General features: G+C 35.9%; 1 protein-coding gene across 1 annotated transcript in view; it reads right to left on the bottom strand.

Moving 5' to 3' along the window:
* Positions 1–14747: 14747 nt before the first annotated feature.
* The window catches only part of LOC124106582 (amelogenin, X isoform-like), a 32652-nt gene continuing 21463 nt past the window's right edge, over positions 14748–25936 (bottom strand). Inside the window, exon 5 of the mRNA XM_046464257.1 lies at positions 14748–15056. Within this exon, the coding sequence (XP_046320213.1) occupies positions 14748–15056 (309 nt within the window). The remainder of the gene's footprint in view (positions 15057–25936) is intronic.

The following is a 25936-nucleotide window of genomic DNA, read 5'->3' as shown; positions in this document are numbered from 1 at the left end:
TAAAGAAAAAATCTAGACTCTGTACTATAGTATAATACTCTAAAAAACCAGTTTCTGTTTAACTACAGATATACAAACTTTAATTTCTCCAAGATTAGTTGTTGTAGAGAACAAAACTTAACAGGCACAATGTACTTGATTTTTTAAAAAGTTTTTGTCATTTTAATACATAAATATATCAGTACATTAATATTTTCCCTAGAGCACAACCTTGAATAGTTTAAATATTTGTGCTACTTATATAACCAACTTAGTTATATATAAACATTGTAATATTTATTCTTTATTTATAGACCTTTATATTACTTAATTAGACCCTTTTATTGTTTACTTAGATGTATTATAATTATACTTTACCAATAAAAACTTTTTTACCTGGAAACATTTTTTTATTAAATATATTTTTATATTTAGAAACTTTTAATAATTTTTAACCCACTGATCCCTATTTTTGTTTATACTTTTAAATAACCCTTATAAATTTCTAAATTTAGATAAATTAATCCATTTTAATAAGATAAACTTTTTTGTTATTTACAGTAATCTAATTTACATGCTTTTGAAACCTCTGACTCATTGTGTATAGAATTATACCTGTTGGGACTTTTAAATTTTACAAACCTTGTTCTCATGGTATAAAAATGTCAATAATGTTTAAGTATTTTATCTTATTGAATTTAAGGAGTTAAGAGTACTTGATATTATATTTAACAGTTAACATTTAAACCTTGTAAACCAATCAGATGTCTCTAACAAACACTTCCATGATTAATTTCATACATGTCAGATCTAATTTACATTTTTCTTAAAAACAAGTTATTAGACAAGTGATTTCAACAGTACTAGTCATCATTTTTTAAAATTTTTATTCTTTTTCTGTTGAAGAAAAGTCCTAGAGACAATGAATATTAGACATTTTATAGACATTAACATTTTGTTGCCAACTGTTAGACCATCTAGAAACAAAACTTAAAAGACATTTTTACATTTATTTATTTTCCCAATTTAAATTGAACCTTATAAATGATATAAGCTAAAGGTATTTGAATTTATTTTTTTTAAATTTTAATTTATGAGCTTATATGTCAATTTTTGGTACCAAGTATCTATAGACATGGCAATACATGTAGACAGACAGTACACCTGTGCACCTACATAAAACAAACAAACAAAAGCCTTGTAGGTAATTTTTTAAAAACCCTATGAGATTGAGAGTTAACCCTTGTAAATTTGCCTTAGAACAAAGTAGAGTATAATCAGAAAAAAACATATTAACCTAGACATATTGGACCAAAATTGTATATTTAAAAAATCTAAAATTTAAATGCCTTCCTGGTCTTTGTCCTGAGGTTGTTCTGCTCATCAAAGGTTAAAAGAGTTAAGGGAACTCAAACAAATGACAGGGCCTTATTTCTCCCATAGAGGTACTTCCCATAGAGGCAACTCCATTAGTCTCCTTGGGAGAGTCCCCCAGGCTGGGGTCCCATTCTGAACTTTTTTTTTCCTTTTGGTTTCTTGGATGGTGGCCACAAAATTTTGGCCTGACATTGAAAAATCTTTGGACCATTTTTAATAGTTGGAGTTATTTATGTTTGCAAATACTGAGAGACAAAAGCCAAATTTTCTAGAAAAAATTATGCTTTTTGTTATACAATTCAGGAATAATAATTTTATAAAACACTGTGGGTTTAATCTGTCCTCTATAGGAATTGACATGATGTACCCTGTTAACTACCTGGCCCAGTTCCTAAATAAAGGCATTCTCTTGAATGCCTTTTTACTTTTGACCTTTTTGTTTTTCAAGTTCCATTAGCAGCCATTTACATTTAACCATTTTTTTAAACATTAGAAACAAACTGAGATAAGAATTTAACATAGAACACAAAGGGGACAAACACAAGCAAATGAATAGACAAAGACACTGACAAAGACATAAACTAGAGCCAGATTGACCTAGGGAGACCACTTAGGAGACCAGAGAGATGTCTTGGCTGGTCTCAAGGCTCAGCCTCAGTGGGCACATTCAGCCTGACTAAAAAAATTTCAACCATAAGTCAACTTACCCAGACAGAAACAGAAGGCTTTTCCTTTTAGCACCTTGTGGGATGAAGCTTTGATCCTCATGGAGTGAAGCTGAGAAACATCTCTCAGGAGCTCCCCTCTACTCCCTGGAGGGTCAGGAAACAGCCCAGAGAGGACAAAATTTAGAATGTGGGTGCTGAGAGAATTAAGAATCTCCATGGAGTGAAGGAGTCCTGATGAAAGAAGAGTGGTTATGAAAACAAAAAGGGCCCATGCACACACACAATACATGGCAAGACAGACACAGAACAGGTGAGGCCACATGGGGAGGCCTCCAGTAGGACAGGGTTGATGTCTCATCTTGTCCTGGGACTTGGTATAAATAACTGCATCCAGTCTGACCTTTTTTTCCAGAGGAATCAACTTACCAGGTTTGACAGGCAAGCAGGCAGAAGACTTCTCAGAGTGTTCTAGGATGGACTGGAATCACCATCAGAGTGAGGCTAGAAATGTCTCTCAGGAGCTTCTCTCTACTCCAAGGCCTAAGGTCCAAAGGCTCATTATATTTGGTGTGAGGTTAGGGAAGAAATGAATCCCAGATGAGCCCCCAAATATTATACTTAACCCATGTCCCAGGGCTTCATAAATTGACTTCCAGATCACTCATGTATAATTGAATCAAGCCTGACCAGGAACATAAAGTCAGTTCCTGTTCAGTCCCAATTGTAAGGGCACTACTTTTAAGCTTGAAAACCACAAAAGAAATGTTTGGGAGTTTAGGCAATGCAAGCAAGCCAAGTTACAGAAGCAGGATATTGCAGTCAAGTGGGATAAAGCTTGTCCAATCACAATTAGCCTAGTCACCCCAGTTACAGAAACAGAGCTCCATTACCCTAGTTACAGAAACAATGACCCATTAGATAGTTCCATGTTCTTGAGGATTTCTACATCAAAAGGAAAAACAAATTACCCCCATCATGACCTTTCTATTTGGCATGGCTGTTTTACAAAGTGGAGTAACTAAACAAAATGGAGTCATTCTGGCTTGACTATCATAGTACAACATATCTCTGAAGCATGTTCATTTTGCTTCACTACAGTTGTTTCCTTTATCATTAACTATTTCCTCCTCCTTTCTCCCAATATTTAGAACTTTAAATAAAAATTACCAGAAACTATCTTTTTCATGACACATCACAGTTATATGCCAAATATATATATATATATATATATATATATATATATATATATATATATATATATATATCCACCAGAATTTCAGCAGGTATCTTTGCAGAAACACTAAAGATTAGAAAAATATGGAATAATACACTTTTTAATATCCCAAATAAAATAACTTCTAAGCAGTATTACAAATCCAGAACAATTATCCTTGAAGTTGAATAAGAAATAAATTTTTTTTCAATATAAACATAAAAGAATATGCAAGACACCCAATCTGTATTACAGAAGATATATTATAAAATCTTGCCCTAAGAGATCAAGATGACACAATCACAAAATCATAGTAAAGAATAAATCTCACTAGAAAAGTAGGTAAGCAACTGAATAGCAGAAAAGAATCAAATATGATTATATCAGGAGATCAAAATCCCTAAGATTAATCAGGGAGAAAGAACTACAGAATATTTCTTTCAATAATAATCTAGAATATATCAGGTGAAAATTCTCCAATTAATAAAGTTTTTTTTAAAAAGAGAGAGAGAGAGAGAGAGAGAGAGAGAGAGAGAGAGAGAGAGAGAATTTTTTAATATTTATTTTTCAGTTTTTGGTGGACACAACATCTGTATTTTTTTTTTAAATTAAATAATAATGTCCGTTGGCTCACAGTTTATTCTTTTTTTTTTTTAATATTTATTTATTTATTTTTCGGTGGACACAACATCTTTGTTTGTATGTGGTGCTGAGGATCGAATCCGGGCTGCACGCATGCCAGGCAAGCGCGCTACCACTTGAGCCACATCCCCAGCCCAACATATGTATTTTTTATGCTGAGGATTGAACCCAGCTCCCCGCGCATGCCAGGCAAGTGCACTACTGCTTGAACCACATCCCCAGCCCCTGAAAAGTTTTTTTAAAGATCCATTTACAGAGCCGCCACCTGGCGCCTGCACCTGCAAGGTAGGCAGACCTGTGACTGACCGGCAGAACAGGCTCAGAGGCCCACCAGCGTGGTAGACACGTCACCCCAATTGGAGGAGGGGCCCAGCCATTGCCCGCAAGGTAGGCAGACCACGCGACCTGGAGAAGGCGCCCAGCCGCCCGCCGGCGTGATAGACAGATCACCCCAATTGAAGGAGGAGCACAGCCGCTGCCCGCCCCTACAAGGGAGACTCTGCAACTATAAAAGAGCAATATAAATATATAGGGGGAAAATTCAATAACACAACAGTTTCACCAAGCAGAAAGAAATGCGAGCAGTATGAAAAGACAAGGAAAGAAAGGAACACAAGCAATGCAGGTCAACTCAACCTTAGAAGAGGCAATAGCTGCAGCAGATGGAATGTCAGATAAAGAATTCAGGATTTACATGCTTCAGATGATCTGGAGTCTCAAGGAAAGACATTAAACAGCAAAATCAGACAATGAAAGATCACTTCAACAATGAATTACATAAACAAATCCAAGAAGCAAAAGATCAACTATACAGGGAGATAGAGGTTATAAAAAACAAACAAACAGAAATCCTAGAAATGCAAGAAGCAATAAACCAACTTAAAAACTCAAATGAGAATACTACCAGCAGAGTAGAACACTTAGAAGATAGAACATCAGACAATGAAGACAAAGTATTGCTACTTGAAAAGAACATAGACAGCTCAGCAAGACTCTTAAGAAACCATGAGCAGAACATCCAAGAAATATGGGATAACATAAAGAGACCAAACTTAAGAGTCATTGGGATACAGGAAGGTATAGAGGTCCACACCAAAGGAATGAGTAATCTATTCAATGAAATAATACGAGAAAACTTCCCAGACTTGAAGAATGAGACAGAATCCCAAATCCTAGAGGTCTACAGGATGCCGAATGTGCAAAATCATAAGAGATCCACACCTAGACACATTATAATGAAGATGCCCAACATACAGAATAAGGAGAGAATTTTAAAAGCTACAAGAGAAAAGAAGCAGATTACATTTAGGGGTAAACCAATCAGGATAACAGCTGATTTTTCAACACAGACTCTGAAAGCTAGAAGATCCTGGAATAACATATTTCAAACACTGAAAGAAAATGGGTTCCAACCAAGAATTGTGTATCCAGCAAAATTAAGCTTCAGGATGGAAGATGAAATTAAAACCTTCCACGATAAACAAAAGTTAAAAGAATTTGCAGCTAGAAAACCATCTCTTCAAAACATCCTCTGCAAAACATTACAGGAAGAGGAAATGGAAAATAACAATGAAAACCAACAGTGGGAGATAGGACAGTAAAGTGGGGAAAATAATCAAAGAGGAAAACAAACCATTTTAGTAACATAAATAAACAAATATGGCTGGAAGAACAATCCATATCTCAATAATAACCCTAAATGTTAATGGCTTAAACTCACCAATTAAGAGACACAGGCTAGTAGAATGGATCACAAAACAAGACCCAACAATATGCTGCCTACAGGAGGCGCATTTGATAGGAAAAGACATACATAGACTGAAGGTGAAAGGTTGGGAAAAATCATATCACTCATATGGACTTCGGAAACAAGCAGGAGTGTCCATACTCATATCAAATAAAAGAGATTTCAAGCCAAAGTTAATCAAAAGGGATAAAGAGGGACACTACATACTGCTCAAGGGAACCATACACCAACAAGACATAACAATCATAAATATATATGCTCCAAACAATGGTGCATCTTTGTTCATCAAACAAACTCTTCTCAAGTTCAAGAGTCTAATAGACCACCATACAATAATTATGGGAGAGCTTCAACACACCTCTCTCACCACTGGACAGATCTTCCAAACAAAAGTTGAATAAGGAAACTATAGAACTCAATAACACAATTAATAACCTAGACTTAATTGACATATATAGAATATACCACCCAACATCAAGCAGTTACACTTTTTTCTCAGCAGCACATGGATCCTTCTCAAAAATAGATCATATATTATGTCACAGGGCAACTCTTAGACATTATAAAGGAGTAGAGATGATACCATGCATCCTATCTGATCATAATGGAATGAAACTGGAAATCAATGATAAAAGAAGGAAGGAAAAATCGTGCATCACTTGGAGAATGAACAATAGGTTACTGAATGATCAATGGGTTACAGAAGACATCAAGGAGGAAATTAAAAAATTCTTAGAGATAAATGAAAACACAGACACAACATATCAGAATCTATGGGACACAATGAAAGCAGTTTTAAGAGGGAAATTCATCGCCTGGAGGTCATTCCTCAAAAAAAGGAAAAACCAACAAATAAATGAGCTCACACTTCATCTCAAAGCCCTAGAAAAGGAAGAGCAAAACAACAGCAAATGTAGCAGAAGGCAAGAAATAATTAAAATCAGAGCGGAAATCAATGAAATTGAAACAAAAGAAACTATTGAAAAAATTGACAAAACTAAAAGTTGGTTCTTTGAAATATAAATAAGATCGACAGACCCTTAGCCATGCTAATGAAGAGAAGAAGAGAGAGAACTCAAATTACTAGCATACGGGATGAAAAAGGCAATATCACAACAGACACTTCAGAAATACAGAAGATAATTAGAAATTATTTTGAATCCTTATACTCCAATAAAATAGAAGATAGTGAAGGCATTGATAAATTTCTTAAGTCATATGATCTACCCAGATTGAGTCAGGAGGATATAGACAACTTAAACAGACCAATATCAATTGAGGAAATAGAAGAAACCATCAAAAGACTACCAACTAAGAAAAGCCCAGGAACGGATGGGTATACAGTGGAGTTTTACAAAACCTTTAAAGAAGAACTAATACCAATACTTTTCAAGCTATTTCAGGAAATAGAAAAAGAGTGAGAACTTCCAAATTCATTTTATGAGGCCAACATCACCCTGATTCCTAAACCAGACAAAGACACTTCAAAGAAAGAAAACTACAGACCAATATCTCTAATGAATCTAGATGCAAAAATCCTCAATAAAATTCTGGTGAATCGGATACAAAAACATCAAAAAAAATTGTTCACCATGATCAAGTAGGATTCATCCCTGGGATGCAAGGCTGGTTCAATATACGGAAATCAATAAATGTTATTCACCACATCAATAGACTTAAAGATAAGAACCATATGATCATCTCGATAGATGCAGAAAAAGAATTCAACAAAGTACAGCATCCCTTTATGTTCAAAACTCTATAAAAACTAGGGATAACAGGAACATACCTAAATTTTGTAAAAGCAATCTATGCTAAGCCTCAGGCTAGCATCATTCTGAATGGAGAAAAATTGAAGGCATTCCCTCTAAAATCTGGAACAAGACAGGGATGCCCTCTCTCTCACCACTTCTGTTTAACATAGTTCTCGAAACACTGGCCAGAGCAATTAGACCAATGAAAGAAATTAAAGGCATAAAAATAGGAAAAGAAAAACTTAAATTATCACTATTTGCAGATGACATGACTCTATACCTAGCAGACCCAAAAGGGTCTACAAAGAAACTTTGAGAGCTAATAAATGAATTCAGCAAAGTGGCAGGATATAAAATCAACACGCATAAATCAAAGGCATTCCTGTATATCAGCGACAAAACTTCTGAAATGGAAATGAGGACAACCACTCCATTCACAATATCCTCAAAAAATAAATAAATAAATAAATAAAATACTTTGGAATCACCCTAACAAAAAGAGGTGAAAGAGTTATACAATGAAAACTACAGAACCCTAAAGAGAGAAATAGAAGAAGATCTTAGAAGATGGAAAAATATACCCTGTTCATGGATAGGCAGAACTAACATCATCAAAATGGCGATATTACCAAAAGTTCTCCATAGGTTTAATGAAATGCCAATCAAAATCCCAACCGCATATCTTGTAGAAATAGAGAAAGCAATCATGAAATTCATATGGAAAAATAAAAGACCCAGAATAGCAAAAATACCTCTAAGCAGGAAGTGTGAATCAGGTGGTATAGCAATACCAGACTTCAAACTATACTACAGAGCAATAGTAACAAAAACAGCATGGTACTGGTACCAAAACAGGCGGGTGGACCAATGGTACAGAATAGAGGACACAGAAACCAATCCACAATATTACAAATATCTTATATTTGATAAAGGGGCTAAAAGCATGCAATGGAGGAAGGATAGCATCTTCAACAAATGGTGCTGGGAAAACTGGAAATCCATATGTAACAAAATGAAACTGAATCCCTTTCTCTCACCATGCACAAAAGTTAACTCAAAATGGATCAAGGAGCTAGATATCAAATCAGAGACATGGCATCTGATAGAAGAAAAATTTGGCTACGATCTATATACTGTGGGGTTGGGCTCCAAATTCCTCAATAGAACACCCATAGCACAAGAGTTAATAACTGGAATCAACAAATGGGACTTACTCAAACTAAAAAGTTTTTTTCTCAGCAAAAGAAACAATAAGAGACGTAAACAGGGAGCCTACATCCTGGGAACAAATTTTTACTCCTCACACTTCAGATAGAGCCCTAATATCCAGAGTATACAAAGAACTCAAAAAATTAAACAATAAGAAAACAAATAACCCAATCAACAAATGGACCAAGGACCTGAACAGACACTTCTCAGAGGAGGACATACAATCAATCAACAAGTACAAGAAAAATCGCTCACCATCTCTAGCAGTCAGAGAAATGCAAATCAAAACCACCCTAAGATACCATCTCACTCCAGTAAGATTGGCACAGCATTCTGAAGTCAAACAACAACAAGTGCTGGCGAGGATGTGGGGAAAAGAGTACACTTGTACATTGCTGGTGGGAATGCAAATTGGTGCAGCCAATTTGGAAAGCAGCATGGAGATTTCTTGGAAAGCTGGGAATGGAATCACCATCTGACCCAGCTATTCCCCTTCTCGGTCTATTCCCTAAAGATCTAAAAAGAGCATGCTTCAGGGACACTGCTACATCGATGTTCATAGCAGCACAATTCACAATAGCAAGACTGTGGAACCAACCTAGATGCCCTTCAATAGACGAATGGATTAAAAAAATGTGGCATTTATACACAATGGAGTATTACTCTGCATTAAAAAAATGACAAAATCATAGAATTTACAGGGAAATGTATGGCATTAGAACAGATTATGCTAAGTGAAGCTAGCCAATCCCTAAAAAACAAATGCCAAATGTCTTCTTTGATATAAGGAGATTAACTAAGAACAGAGTAGGGACAAAGAGCATGAGAAGAAGATTAACATTAAACAAAGACATGAGGTGGTAGGGAAAGGGAGAGAGAAAGGAAATTGCATGGAAATGGAAGGAGACCCTCAGGGTTAAACAAAATTTCATACAAGAGGCAGTGAGGGGATAGGGGAAAATAATACAAGGGGGACAAATGAATGACAGTAGAGGGGGTAGAGAGAGAAGAGGGGAGGGGAGGGGAGGGGAGGGGGGATAGTAGAGGATAGGAAAGGCAGCAGAACACAACAGACACTAGTATGGCAATATGTAAATCAGTGGGTGTGTAACTGATGTGATTCTGCAATCTGTATATGGGGTAAAAATGGGAGTTCATAACCCACTTGAATCAAAGTGTGAAATATGATATATCAAGAACTATGTAATGTTTTGAACAACCAACAATAAAAATTAAAAAAAAGATCCATTTACATGTATTTACCAAACAACAATAACAATGAAAACAAAAGCCTTCATTTCAATATTAAATACATAAACTGATTGATAATGTAAAAATGGAGATAATATCTTGACCATATGAATTCAAATTAAGCAGGAGTTCTTTCCTTATTCTGTCTGTTCTCCCTTCCTGTCAATCTCTTTCATCTAGCCCACTGATCTTTCTTTTATATTGGTGGAATACTCCACTGCCACCTGTTTCCCCTTTCTATCTTATTTTTAGCTTCTTATTTTGGACTAGGTTTCACATATCAGAGAAGATATTTGACTTCAAATTTGGGGGGTCTGGCTTAGCATAATAGTCTCCAGGTTTATCCATCTACCACCAAATGTCAAAATTTCATTCTTATTCATGGCTGCGTAATTGTGTCTATAATCACCACATTTTCTTTATCTATTTATCTGGGGAAGGATACATAAGTCATGGCTAATCATAGCATAGCTAATGTGGATTATGCTGCTATAAATATTGATGTAGCTGTATCCCTATAATAAGCTTACTTGAGATATTTTGGATATATACTTGGGAATGGAAGAGATTTTTCAAATTGTGGTTTTATTTCTAATTATTGAAATAAAATATCCTGCTTTCTGGAGTGGTTACACTATTTAAGAATCCTATCAACATTACATGAGTGTACCCTCCCCCCAACTTCCTCTCCAGTATTTAATATTAAATATCAACATAGTTTTGATTGGCATTTACTTTAATTGCTAAAGATGTTAAACAATTTTTCATAGGTTTGTTGGCCTTTTTCATTTCTTCTTTTATGAAATATCTATTTCTTTTGCCCATTTATTAATTGGGTTATTTCTTTCTATGTTAAATTTTTTAAGTTTTTCATACTTTCTGGATATTGATTGTGTGAGGAAAAGATAGCAAATATTTTCTTCAATTTTTTAGATTTTATCTTTACACTATTTATATTTCTTTTGCTATGAAGAAACTTTAACTTGATGTTATTTTTTTATTCAGTCTTGATTTTATTTCTGTGCTCAGGAATCCTGGGAATGGAGTTCAGTTCTGTACTGACATGTTGAAGTTTTTGTCTACATTTTCTTTTAGAAGTTGAAGAGTTTCTGATCTAATTCATAAGTTTTGAGTCAAGTTATACTTTTGTACAAATGAATTTCTAGTTTTTCTGCACCATTTGTTTAAAACACTGTCTTTTTTTCAATGTATGTTTTTGTTGCCTTTCTCTACTGTCAGAATGCTGTTTTTATTTTATTTATTACATACATCACATAGAGGAGTGCATTACATTCATAATTTTTTTGCATTGCAGTTCTTAGTACACCTTTATACCACAATTTATCAAATCTATTTGTAGACAATGTATGTTGACACCAAATTCTCATCTTCATACGTGAATTTTATATAATGATGACCATCTCCTTCCACTATGCTTGCTATTCCCATTCTCCCTCCCTTTCTCTCCCACCTCTATTTCCTATCTAGAGGTAATCTTTCTCCCTTGCTTTCCCTCCCAACCCTATTTTGAGTCACCTCTCTTATATAAGAGAAGACATTTAGCATTTTTTTTTGATTGGCTAACTTCACTTAGCATAATCTGCCCTAATGCCATCCATTTCCCTGCAAATGCCATGATCTTATTATTTTTTAGCGCTGCATAATATTTCATTGTGTATAAAGGCCACATTTTTAATCCATTCATCCATTGAAGGATGAATGGCTTCACAGTTTAGCTATTGTGAATTGTGCTGTTATAAATATTGATGTGGCTGTGTCCATGTAGTATGCAGTTTTTAGGTCCTTTGGGTGTAGTCCGAGAAGAGAAATAGCTGGGTCAAATGGTGGTTCCATTCCAGCTTTCCAAGGAATCTCCATACTGCTTTCCATATTGGCTGCACTAATTTGCAGTCCCACCAGCAGTGTAAAAGTGTACCTATTTCCCCACATCCTCGCCAACACTGTTGTTGTTTGTCTTCATCATGGCTGCCATTCTTACTGGGGTGAGATGGTATTTTAGAGTAGTTTTAATGTGCATTTCTCTGATTGCTAGAGATACTGAGCATTTTTTTTGTATATTTGTTGATTGATTGTATATCCTCTTCTGAGAAGTGTCTGTTTACGTCCTTGGCCCATTTATTGATTGGATTATTTGACTTTTTTTGGTGCTTATCTTGTTGAGCTCTTTATATACCTAGAGATTAGAGCTCTGTCTAATGTGTGAGAGATAAAAATTTGCTCCCAGGATGTAGGATCTCTATTCACCTCACAGATTATTTCTTTTGCTGAGGAGAAACTTTTTAGTTTGAATCCATCCCATTTTGTTGAGAGCCACAGCTGAAGGGGCCCCAGCAAACTTCCAGCTGCCAGCTGATTGGCTCCTCTGCGGTGATGCTCTTTGGGCTGTTTCCCTGCCCTTTCAGACCATGGAGCTGCTCATTGGGGGACTTTTTTGGCTCTGCCCACGTGACCCAGCCAATCAGCCTCAAGAGCAGGAGGAGTGGGGGAGATGGAGAGGCTTGTGGGAAGCCGGTGGTGGCAGTTTGGCTCTGAGGGTTTTTCCTGAGGAGCTGTTTTGTTTGGCGTGTGTGGTTCTAAAAATAAAGTTTTTTTCTTTTGACAAGTGGCTCCTGAATTGTGCCCAGCCAGACTGAGGCACCATTTGTTGATTCTTGATTTTAATTCTTGTGCTATAGGAGTCTTATTAAGGAAGTTGGGGCCTAAACTCATATGATGAAAATTAGGACTTACTTTTTTTTTTCTATTAGATGCAAAGTCTCTGGTCTAATTCCTAGGTCCTTGGTCCATTTTGAGTTAACTTTTGTGCATGGTGAGAGATAGGGATTCAATTTCATTTTATTGCGTATGGCTTTCCAGTTTTCTCAGCACCATTTGTTGAAGATACTATCTTTCTTCAGTGCATGCTTTTGGGACCTTTGTCTAATATAAGATAGTTGTAATTTTGTGAGTTAGTCTCTGTGTTCTCTATTTTATACTATTGGCCTACCAACACCATGCTGTTTTTGTTACTATTGCTTTGTAGTATAGTTTAAGTTCTGGTATAGCGATACCACCTGTTTTACTCTTCCTGCTTAGAATTGCTTTATTTATTCTGGTCTCTTATTCTTCCAGATCGTGACTCTTTTTTTTTGTCTGTATCTTCCTGTATCTCTCCATTTTGAATCTGACTAACCAAAATCCAACTGGAGCTATTTTCTCTCTGGAACATGCCCCTTGGTGCTCCTCTAAGCTGCTGGGTCTGACCAGCTCAGCAGAAATTCAACTTTTGGTTTTAGGTTTTTTCCCCTGAGGCTGCTTGTCTGTGGTTTGTAAGCTGCAGACTGAGCAAAAATTGACTCCCTCCTCAGTCCTGCCACAGAAAGAGAGAACCCCTTGGAAGGTGTCAGGACATTTGTCCTATTCCAAACCTCTAACAGCTCTCTGAAGCCTTTTCAGCATGTCCTTGGGGGACCTATTTCCTGTTCTAGGTCATCAAAAAGACATATTTCTAAAGTGGTCCAGACCTTCTGAACACTCTCTATTGTATTTTTAGACAGCTTGGCAGAGAGGCAGACTTTATATAATTTTCTACCTAGCCTTTCTCAAGTACGTAAATTCAGTTAATCTTGCTGACAAAACCACAGGCACGTCTCACTAACTGTTTTCAGGAACTGAGCTAGCTGGGCCCTTCTGACTTGTTTTCCACTCTGGTTGATTACTATCTCCAGAGTTGTTAAATACATTTCTTTATCTGAAGACATGGAACTGCACATGATAATTCTTTAACATCCCTGGCTCTGAAACTGTCTGCTTCCTCTGTGATCCCCCAAAGAATCAGTTTTATCAAGGGACACAGACCTTTTATAAAACATTATGCAGAATGGTGGCCTATTAAATCCTGTAGGAATGGTAAGAACACAGTCTGTAAAGACAACAATGAGTATCATGAGACATTTTTGCAGGTATATAACAATTTTAGCCAAGAGAATCCAGATATTATAATAGGTTTTAACAGTCAAGGAGTCTAACAGTCAAGGAGTCTAAATTCCCCATGGCTGGGGAACAACAGGACAATGTTATTATTAAGACCAAAGCATTTACAGAGTTTTTTTTTTTTTTTTTGTGAGTTTAGCAATTAAATCAGTAACTAAGTTGTTTTTTTTTTTTTTTAAAATTTGTTTTAATTAGTTATACATGACAGTGGAATGCATTTATGCACTTTGATATATCATACATGGATGGAATATAATTTCTCATTATATATATAATATAGTATATAATATATATATAATAAATACAATATTGTATGTAAAATAATGTCTATTTCATTCTAATATCTTTCCTATCCCCACATCCCCTCTTCTCCCCTCCCATCACTTCCCTCTACCTAATCTAAGGTAACACTATTCTTCCATAGTGCCCCCCACCTTATTGTGAATTAGTATCTGCATATTAGAGAAAACATTCAGCCTTTGGTTTTGTGGGATTGATTTATTTGCTTAGCATGATATTCTCCAAATCCAACCATTTACTGGCAAATTTCATAATTTTACTTTCTTTAAAACTGAGCAACATGGCATTGAGTACATATACACAATTTTTTTTTATCCATTCATCTATTGAGGGACACCTAGTTTGTTCCATAGTCTAGCTATTGTGAATTAAGCTGCTATAAACATTGATATTGCTGATTTTCAGGCCCAGAGTCTTTCCTGTTGCTGTTAAAACCCAGGAAGCTCATTCTGATAAAAATCCCAAGTGGTCATAGGTGTTGAGAGCCTGGAGCCACGGGGCCCACGTGGGGCACTAAGAGGGGCTACTGGGTTCAGCTGCAGCGGCGACCTGGGAGAGGAAGGGACAGGATGGAGGCAGAGGAGGCGAGCCCTGTGCCTGTCTTCCTTGAGCCATCATGGAATTGGTCCCTGGTCTCGGCTGCCTGGCCTCTCCTGCCACAGGGAGCCAGGTCGCCTCTGCTTCGGGGTGCTGGGCTGCGGCTGGGCGTTGGTGGCCACAGCTGCCGGTGAATGCGCATGAGCAGCTTTGGGTCTCACACCATGCAAGAGGGAGCTGTGAGCCTGCAGCTGCTCAGACGCAGCACTTGGGGAGAACTGGGGCCAGGAATTGGCACTTCCTCTTCCCTGCCTGTTGAGAGCCGCAGCCAAGTCGGGATGGCGCCTGGCGTTTTGCCAGGGTGGAGTTAGCGGAGTTCCCGAGTTCTGGTGGAGCTCTCATGGAATTCCTAGAAAGTTCACCTTGGTGGAGTTGGAGGGTACAGTTCCAGTTGAGTGCTAGAGGAAGTGCCAGAGTTGGCGGTTGAGCTCTAGGATGGGGTGGTGCAGTGAGAATCATCGGTGCTAAAAATAAAGTTCGTTCCTGCTTGACAAGTGGAATTGTGCCCAGCCAGACTGCGGCACATAGGAAAATATTTTGGGTAAAGACAAGGTTGCTAGGTAATGTGCGTGGCTGAAAAAGCTAGGACAGCGGAATCTTGGTCACTTTTTTTCCCCTTATTCCCATTTTGATATTATCTGGAGCTGGATATGTGAAGTTGTGTTTGACAGCCTAGGCTGGATTTCCTGGGTAGGGATCCAAAAGTGGTCTTCATTATCTATAAAAACATACACACAACTTTTGCCTTGGGTTATATTCTTACCAGAATTCCAAATGTTAGTAAGATCATCCTGATACCAAATCGGTGTGTCTAAATGTTTCCCTTCTTCTGTCAAAAAATATTTATCTGTCCGAGTCATAATGTCTCCTTAAGGTAAACTTATAAAGTTTATTGTAAATAAAGCCAATGCACTATTACCATTAATTTTTAAAAATATTTGTTTATGGATAATATCAAGTATAGGATCAAATAATTTCCCCCTTTTTGATTTTTAAAATTTGGAGTTTTAAAGTTCAATTAGCTCTTTCAGTAATAGCTTGACCTTGAGGGTTGTAGGGTATACCAGTACAATATTGCAGGTCTTTAAAATAGTTTAAAATTTATGAGAAGCATACACAAGAGCATTATCAGTTTTAATAATAGAGGGAATTTTCATAGCAGCCAAACATTCAGTTAAATATAGGAATACATGTTGAACAGTTTCTCCATTGTGTGGAGAAGGCTATATAAAGCCAGAATAGGTATGTACACATACAAAAAGGTAAGCATATTGTTTTAGAGAAGGCAAATGTGTTACGTTCATCTGCCACATGGCATTAGGCTCCATTCTTCATGGATTTGTTCCTTGGAGGACAGGTCTTTTCTTCAGAGCTTGGTATACCTTAGTCCAAGACCTCCTAGCCTTAAGAATCTAGCTTGAGAAATCAGCTGATGCCTAAATTGTTTCCTTCTAAATGTTATTTGACTTTTTTCTCTGGCACTCTTTAGAAATATACCCTTATTCTGTATATTAGGCAACTTTATAATAATATGTCTTTAATTTTATAATAATAATAACTTTATAATAATATAAAAAATCCAATGATTTTTTAAAAAATTTGATTTATTGATTCCTTTAGTTCCAGAATTTCTGCTTTTCTCCCCAGAATCATTCTGTCTTTATTGAAGTGATCTTTTTCTTTCTCTATTTTCTCCCTTGCACTGTTCTTTATCTCACCAATCAATGTAGATATGAACATTCTAACATATTCTTCACTGCCATGTTGAATTCCATTTTTAGATATTTTGGTTTGAGGCCATTTATTCTCTTGATGTTTCATGTTTATTTGTATGTCTACCCACCTAACAATTGATGTTGAGGCACTAGATTTTCTGCCTTGTGAAATTATGCTATTTCTGAAGGTTTCTAATTATTCAGAGTTTAGAGAGATGGATACTAATAACAAGTGGTACAAACCATTTGCAGCAGCATTAAACCAAATATATCTTGCAATGAAATCTACAATATTGATTGTTCCAATGCTCACAAATGGTGTGTCATCAATTGCCCAAAGTAAAAATGGTAAGTTTATAAAAGGCTTAACAATTTCCTGTGAGGACCAGAGTTAGAACAAAAGTGATGTAAGAGGTAATGATATTGAGAAGAGGAGCATAAAAGGAGGTAAAAAATTAAAGGAGGAGAGGAAGAAAGAACAATAGAGATTGTCAGTTCTTGTTGAAAAAGTGAGAGAACCAAGAAACAAACAAATATGAGAAAAAAATATAAAAAATAAGAGTAAAATAGAATTTTTTTAAAAAAGAAAAGAAATATGAAAGAAAAATATGAGAAAAAAGTTTACAAGAACAAAATTGATATATGCTGATAAAACATCTTAGTTTGCATAATACTGATCCATGAAAGATAACTGTCTTCAAATAAAATGGTCAAAGAAAAAAAATAGGATATTGAGTATATAAAAGTATCAAGTTAAAGATAGAGTTTTTTAAATTAAAAAAAAAACCCTTAACACTGAAAAACAAACAATCTAATCAGTAAATAGGCAAAGAAACTGAATAGACAATTCACAGAAGAAGAAATACAAATGATCAACAAAAATATGAATGGATGTTCAACATCTCTAGCAATTAGACAAATGCAAACCAAAACTACAGTGAGATTTTTGTCTCACTCTAGTCAAAATGGCATCACCAAGAATACAAACAACAATAAATGTTGTTTGTATATAAAAATGTACATTCATATATTACTGGTGGGGCTGCAAATAGGTGCAATCACAGTATGGAGATACCTAAGAACTTGAAATGCAACCACCATTGGACCCAGTCATTCTACTTCTTGGTTTATGCTCCCAAACCATAAAATCAGCCAACTACAGTAATGTGGTCATATCAATGTTTACAGCAGCTCAATTCACAGTTGATAAACTATGGGACCAACCTAGGTGTCCTTCAAAAGATGAGTCAATAAAGAAACTGTTATAGATACACAATGAACTATTACTTAACCTTACAGAAGAATAAAATAATGGCATTTGCCAAATATGGATGAACTGGAGAACATGATGCCAAGCAAAATAAGCCAATGAATCAAAGAACAAAAGGCCAATATTTTCTCTGATATGTGGATATAATACACAATGTGTGTTTGGGGAAGTAATGGTATTTTGGATTAAACAGAGTGGAGTGAAGAAAAGCAAGAATGGATGGGGGACCTGGGAGAATGAATGATAGTATAATAAATCAGACATTATTACCCTATGTGCATATATGAGTACAAGACCTGTATAATTCTACATCATATACAACCAGAAGAATAAGAATTTATACTCCATTTATGTATGATGTCAAAATTTATTCTACTGTATAACCAATTAAAAAATTAAAAATAAATAAATAAAAGAGTTCTTTAAGAGGAAAAGAAGAGGAAAGGGGTGGTAGAAAATGCTTTGTAGATTCAAACAATGAGTGAGGTATGCAGATGTAATGTAGGATGTGTTTTTAAAACAAAAAAATATAAAAATAGAAGAAAAGGAATTAAAAGAAGAATGTCAGAGAGCATACAATAGAATTTGGCTGTTGGTAAAAAATGACACAGAAACTATAAAAGAGATTTGTGAAAAAAACTATAAAATATCTGTCAATAGAAAATCAATTCAAAATATACTAATCATAGATATAGGCTTCAAAAAAACAACAACAAAAAAACAACCAAACAAAATAACTAATACAGAGCATGAAAAATAGCTACCTTCAAGAAATGTTGAAAACTAAATAAAAAACCAAAAAGCAACAGTAATAAAAACCCCAAATGGATGCCTATGTTTACAAATGTATAAATGTTTATTTTTTTCAATCAGTTTACATTCAAAAACAAAACCAAAAAATTCCAAAATATAAAAAAAAACAAAACAGAAAAATAGTCAATGGAAGTTTTTGTTTGTTGTTTGTGCCAAACAACACAACAAAAAAAAACTCAGGTTTTCTTCTCAGTTGGATAATGTGAAGAGCTATGGAAAATGTCAACAGCTTGACTTCCTGTGTTTTGTTGCCTTTGGATCCTGTGGAATGAATTGCTAAAAATGAAGCTTAGAGGGGTGGGAATTTGGTCTGTTATTATACCAGGTGTTTTATCTGGTGGGAAGTTTTGTGTTGTTAATGAATCAATGTGCTTCTAGGAGTTTATCCACTACTTTCATCAGGCCACTACTCCATTCTTCTATCTATCCTTCTGCTCTGCTTTGAGGGCTTCCTGTGCTTTTGTGTTTTAATTTTTTTTTCTCTCAAAGGGGTATTTTGAGCACCGAGCTTAATGGAGTTCTTCTCTGCCCTAGGTTCTGTGTGCTGCTGGCAGCATGTTCAATATCTGTGTGTGGGGGAGTGTACCAGTGAAAAGAAAATAAAAATGACACACAGAGACAAGATGCAAATGCAGGAAGTATGGCAGAATGGCCAGGCTATCAGATCTATATGACATTATTCCTAGGAGCATCATTCCCAGGAGCTGTTGTATCAATAGGTTACTTTAGGTCATTGGCATGATTACTACATATTGTTCATTGTATTATGAGGCAGATTATAGACTTAGCATCATTATGTTGCTTATTTCTCAGATACATGCTAAATTGCAATGTGCAATGTTAGAAGTATTGTGTAGCTCTCAAAAATATCCATTTTATAAAATTACTGATATGAGGACAAGTTTAGGCTCAGTGAAACATTGTGGTTGAGTAAGGAAATTTCCTTCATTCCCAGGATCTGTGTGCTGCAATAACCTGTGTAGCTAAACTAGCAGATTCCCACAAGAGAAGATGGGAGATTTGAAGAGATAAAGAATTAACACACACAGATTTTGAACATAAAGTTGAGATCAGATGGAGCACTGCTCTCTGATAGAAAAACATGTCTAAAAAATTACACCAGCAATCCTTATCATATATGCCTCTAGATCAGGTTAAAGAATATGCAAGCATTATTCTTTGTATTCATGAAAGTTAGAGTTAAATGTATGCAGCGATTTCTTCTGTTACTATCTACAGTTGAAGTATGCAAAGTTAGGAGCATTGGGCAGCTCTCAAGAAAGCCCATTGTTTAAAGTTACTAATTTGTGGGTAGAATTAGAAGCAGTGGAACTGGTGAAACATTGTGGTTATCTTAGCAAGGAAATTCCTTAATTCCCATGAGCTGCTGTGCGTAAGAATAAAGTCAAGGCTGATAAGACTCTAGCATGAAGGACATTTTCATAGAAACCGGTCATCCTATGCCTTTGCACAAAACCTCTCCCAGCCACCAACTATGCCACAGCTATGAAGTCATCCGGGACCCCAATCTCAGACACTGGTCTCCCAGTCACTGTCACTACTTTCCACAGTGTGCCTGAGATCAAGGTCAAGGCTGATAAGACTCTAGTGGCATTAGCAAAGATAGCAGCTAGACATAGAACATGTATTAGATAACTTACTAGCTCCTAGAAACTGCAGAGCATTCTAAGTGTGGGAAATTGAGTGCCAGTTTCCCCCCCTTGTATATTTCCACTGATAGAATCCCTACAGCTCCCCCTTTATGTTTTGTATGACATTTTGGATAAATATCATTTGTTTTATCTTTAATATTGGAGGAGGCAAAAAGTAGGGAAGGCATTGAGAGTAACACGCATGACATAACAATCCCAGTATTAGTAAAGACCCACCTATGAACAAGGAGTCTTGATTTTTTTTTTATTTCCCATAGTTGGGGTACAATAGTAGTCACATTGTGATAAGAATCAAAACATTTACAGAGTTTTGTGTAAGTTAGCAAACGAAATGGTGACCAAATTTTTTAGAGTGCATTCTAATCCCATTTGAGCCAGCAGCTATTGAACTGAAGCTGTTAATGATTTTATATTTTCCCAAATCATGAGAAGATAGCCTTCTTATAGTTTTTTTTTTCTCTTTGAGGATGGTGATTATCTTTTGGTTCACTGGAATCCTCCTCATCCAGGGTCAAAGGAACTTGGAATAAGATGGTGAAGTTCCTAATATCAACTCATAATTAGCAGTTCTCATGCATTGAGCTGGAGTCCAAACAGGACCTGTTGTTGTAAGAATAGCAGTCTATCCTATTCTCCATGTGATAAGCGGTCTTGTCATCCTGGGTCTGGTGAACTCCTATATTTTATATAAATTTTTGGTAATGGCTGCTTGAAAATAGAATGTTTATTCCAAGCAGATAACCAATTGTGAGTATTAACTTTGTATTGCATGTTGAGTGCATTAAATGTAAATAAAACAATATTTAAAGCATTATTAATGTGAGAGAGGCTGAGTCTCCTGTTTTTTGTTTTAAAAAGCATGTTTTAAGAGTACCGCGTGCTCCTTCAAAGTCTGCCTGGTAAGATTATGAAGAATTTTATGACTTAAAGTTATATTTTATTGATTATATATATATTTTTTAAAGTATGAGATGTATATGCATGAGCATTATCTGTTTTTAAAAGAGCAGGCTTGCCAATAGTGGCAAAGTAAAGTAATAAATAAGAAATGCAAGAAAATACTTTTTTTTAAACCTGTGGGCACTATCACTATTAAACAAAGATTGAGTATCAAAGAAAACATGAAGAAAGGAACAAAAATGAAAGGAGGGAAATGGGTAACATCCATTTGTGAAAGTGTATTAGACAGTAGGCTACATGAATTTATAGATTTCCACATAGGAACCTGAAAAAGTGTACAGTGAGAATAACTATTGACTATAGCATGAACTGGTTGAGAAGAGATCAAATGCATTTTTGTTAGTGAGCAAGAATTTTGATGAATAAATCCAGAAGATTTTATAGCATCTGAAAATAAAGGATAAAAGGATCTCATAACTTTATATGTATGAGTGTTATCCTCTAAGAGGTCCAGGAATTTTGGTGTGGCTGCATATAGGAGCAAGGATGATTCGAAGACATACAATGCTGCAAAAGAGTTTAAATGGTTAAAAAAGAGAGATAGTAAGCTAGAGTCTAAATTATGGCATAACACAACTATAAAAATATAAGAAACAAATTTAGTTATATATTGAGAATCTGTAATATTGTTTGAAGTAGTAGAAAATAATCTCAGCATCAGAAATGGCTAATTCAGCTTTTTGTAGAAGATTTGAGGCAGAATACAGTAATTATTTTATTTATCATTAATAAAAACAGACATTAATCTTCTTTGTTTAGTTCCACCATTATATTTGTTAACTCATGTACAAGAGAAATGTAAAAATTAAGGAAAAGGAGGAATGTAAAACCTGATATAACAAATAGAATTTGCTATCAAGAGGCATGTGAAAAGCAATTGGTGCTAAAAACCTGTAAATATAACTTCATAATAGAGAGAGAACTGTAAGTAAGTATTGGAGATTTAAAGTTTTAAGTAAGATATAAAGATATATAAGTAAGATATAAAACATGAATGTGTATGCCTGTTAAGGATAAAATTCTAGGATAAAATTAATTATTCTCAATTAATTGAGCATGCATATTAGTAAAAGGCAAAATATTACAGCCTGAAAAATGAGGACAATATAATTACATATATATATGTGTGTGTGTGTGTGTGTGTGTGTGTCTGTGTGTGTGTATTTTTCAGTTATAATAGTAACTACTGCTACAAAATTATAAGGTGTTTTAATAAAAACTATCAATAATAATGGCATTCTAGATATTGAAAATTGATCCACCATTTTTGTTGATAATCCTTTTTATTTCTTTGTAAAGCCTGTTTTAAAGAAGTTAGATAAAGAAAGGAGAGAGGGTCTTTTTTTAACAATTGGAAAAAAAAGGAGAGATAAGTTGGGTATCATTTGTATTTTTTATTTATTTTTTTAAGAACTTGCACTTATAAAGATTAATTTCATTTATGTTAAATGTAATTAATCTATTTTAATGGTAAGATAAATATATCAGAAAAACATGATTAATAGAATTAATTATTTCTTTTTTGTATAAAAATTTTTAGAAGTAATGGATATTATATTTTAGAAATCAAAACTTTATTATTTGTTCACCTAGAAAAACCCGTGAGTCAGAACTTTAAAGACATCTATATATTTATTTAATTATTTGATTTGAATTAAATTTTTTGATCCCTTTGAGTGCTCATTTGTTTAAATGCCAATTTAATACCAAGAATATAACATATAGACACTGAACAGGCTTGTATAATTGGAAATGTCAGGTTCAAAATTCAAACAGCCAGGAGATCCAACATGGCGGTGGGCGCGGAGAGATCAAGTCTCTGACCTCTTCAGCTGCGCAGGTATAGGGAGTCATAAATCATCTAAATGCTGTTTGCTCAAGATCACTAGGCAATTCTGAGCTGACGTGGATCTGGGGTGAACAGTCTGGGCCTCTCAGAACACACACCGAGTCCGGATTGGCTGAATTCAAGCTCTCGTTTGCCTACTTCTAGCAGACAAACTGCTGTGACTCAGCACTAAATAATCCCACTGAAACAACTGGTTGGCCCTTCTGATCCTACGGAGTTTAATGCCAACCGAGCCTTCATAGGCAGTGGCCACAGGATTGAAACGGGGCTTGGGAGAGACAATCAGGACCCACCTGTTGCATTAGTCACCCGGCAAAGGGAACAAACTGTCACCATTTGCATGGGATACCACCATGGCAGAGAACTAATGTCACCAGAATGTGGCGGAGGAGATAAATTCCGGCTACCACTCCCTCCAGTGCTGACAACTGAGGTCTCTTGCACCAGCTACCGGGGGCATGGCTACCGGAGGGCAAGCAAAATTTGCTGAGGGTTCTAAGCCCCAAGCTCTACAAACTTAGGGTCTGGGGGAATGGCAAACAGGGAGAGTGTGCCCAGTCATTCATGAAAACAGGGGTCCCAGGAGCAGCAGACCTGGCGTGTAGCCAGTATTGTGGTGAGCGTCACCTGTGAGTGGGGCCTGGCTTGAGGAAAAGTGGGGAAGTGACTAGACACAGGAGAAGGCCCTAGGCACTCAGGATTGGAGGCCCACCCAGTCTGGGAGGAGGAGCTGCTGCACAGTGATTGGTTCCCGTGTATTGAGAGGAGAAGCTTGGCCCGGTGGGCACAGCTCCACCTACTGGAAGAGAAGTTAATCAAACTCTAAGACTGCATTTATTAATTTTTTTTTAAATTTGGTTTTTTTTTAATTTTCATTTTTTTGTTGTTTTTTAAATTTAAATTTAAATTTTTTAATTTTTTTAAATTTTTTTTCTTTTCTAATTTTTTCTTTTGTCTTTTCATTTCTTTTCAATTTTCTTATTCCCCCTTCCTTGAATTCTACCTGCTTACTCGCATTCTCTTTAGTGACTTCTTCCCTTCCCTTCTAATACCTTTCCTCCCAAGCATCAAATAAATTTATAGGAGTAAACAGTAACTCAGCAGTCAAACAGAACAAGAAGTAACATGAGCAACATGAAAAAGCAAGGAAGAAAAGGAGTACAAACAATGCAGGACAGCCTAAATATTCAGGAGGACCTAGAGTCATAAGAAAAATGGTCAAATAAAGAACTCAAGGAATACCTTAGACAGATGGAATGGAACCTTAAAGAGGATATGAGACAGCAAATTCAAACAGTGAAAGAACACATTGAAAATGAATTACATAAACAGATAAAAGAAGAAGTTAAGCATCTTTATCAGGAGATAGAGATTATAAAAAAAATCAAACAATAATTCTAGAAATGAAGGAAACTATAAACCAAATTAAAAACTCAAATGAGAGTATCATTAACAGAGTGGAGCAAGTAGAAGCCAGAATGTCAGATAATGAAGACAAAATATATCATCTTGAAAAGAGTCTAGTCAACTCAGAAAGGCTGGTAAAAAATCATGAGAAAACATCCAAGAGATATGGGATAACATAAAAAAAACAAACTTAAGAGTCATCGGGATAGAGGAAGGTATAGAGATTCAAACCAAGGGAATGAGTAACCTGCTGAATGAAATAATTACAGAAAACTTTCCAGAAATAAAAAAGGAAATGGATATACAAATTGTAGATGCATACAGGACACCAAGCACACAAAATCACAGTAGACCAATGCCAAGACACATTGTTATGAAGATCTCCAATATACAGGACAAAGAGAAAATATTAAAAGCTACAAGAGAAAGGAGGCAGATAACATTCAGGGGTAAACCAATTAGGTTAACAACGGATTTTTCATCACAGACGCTGAAAGGGAGAAGATCCTGGAACAACGTATTTCAAACACTGGAAGACAATGGATGCCAACCAAGAACTCTGTATCCAGCAAAATTAAGCTTCAGGTATGACAATGAAATAAAAATCTTTCATGATAAACAAAAGTTAAAAGAATTTGCATCCAGAAAACCAGCATTGCAAAGCATCTTGAACAAAACACTACACAAGGAAGAAATGAAAAACAATAACCAAAACCATCAGTGAGTGGGAAGTGCCTCAGCAAAGACAGAGGGTGGGGGTGAAAGCTAATCATGGAGAAACAAACTAAATTAAAAAAAAGATAAATAATCAAACATGGCTGGAAGTACAAACCATATATCAATAGTAACTCTAAACGTTGATGGCTTAAACTCTCCAATAAAGCAACATAGGCTGGTAACATGGATTAAAAAAACAAATCCAACAATATGCTGCCTCCAGGAGACACATCTGATTGCAAAAGACATACACAGGCTGAACGTGAAAGGTTGGGAAAAAATGTACCACGCACATGGTCCTCATAAGCAAGCAGGGATGGCCATCCTCATATCGAATAAAATCGACTTCAAGACTAAGTTAATCAAAAGGGATAAGGAAGGACATTATATACTGTCGTGACCCCCTGCCAGCAAGGAAGACACGACACAGGATTCTTTTTTTAGCGGTTTATTTAGGCCTTAATTCTAGTCTTCTCTCAAGCGCGCTTGCTTCCGCGCACCCACACACAGCCTAATAAAGCTTACTCAAGTCCAATCCAAAGCTGCCACGCAGGGTTTTCTCATAGGGTATTGAGGGACAGCGCACCAACTCTTCCTAATAAGGAGTTGTTTACCAAGATCCACAACGGAGACCGGCGCCATCTTCTAATGGCGGCAATGGTCTACAAACACGGCTCACCACAGTTCCCCCTTATTTCTTAAAAATTAATGCAGGCGAAAGTAGAGGTCCTATCCCACTGTGCAAACATGGCTGCAAAGTATGGCTCAGTCCCAAGGAGGCGCCTTCCCTAGATCTGACACC

Source organism: Marmota monax, unplaced genomic scaffold (assembly GCF_021218885.2).
Source record: "Marmota monax isolate L192 unplaced genomic scaffold, Marmota_monax_Labrador192_F-V1.1 WCK01_AAM20220418_F8-fsc00260, whole genome shotgun sequence".
Classification (NCBI taxonomy): domain Eukaryota; kingdom Metazoa; phylum Chordata; class Mammalia; order Rodentia; family Sciuridae; genus Marmota; species Marmota monax.
The sequence above is the reverse complement of the archived record's forward strand: the minus strand, read 5'-3'. Positions and strand labels throughout refer to the sequence as shown.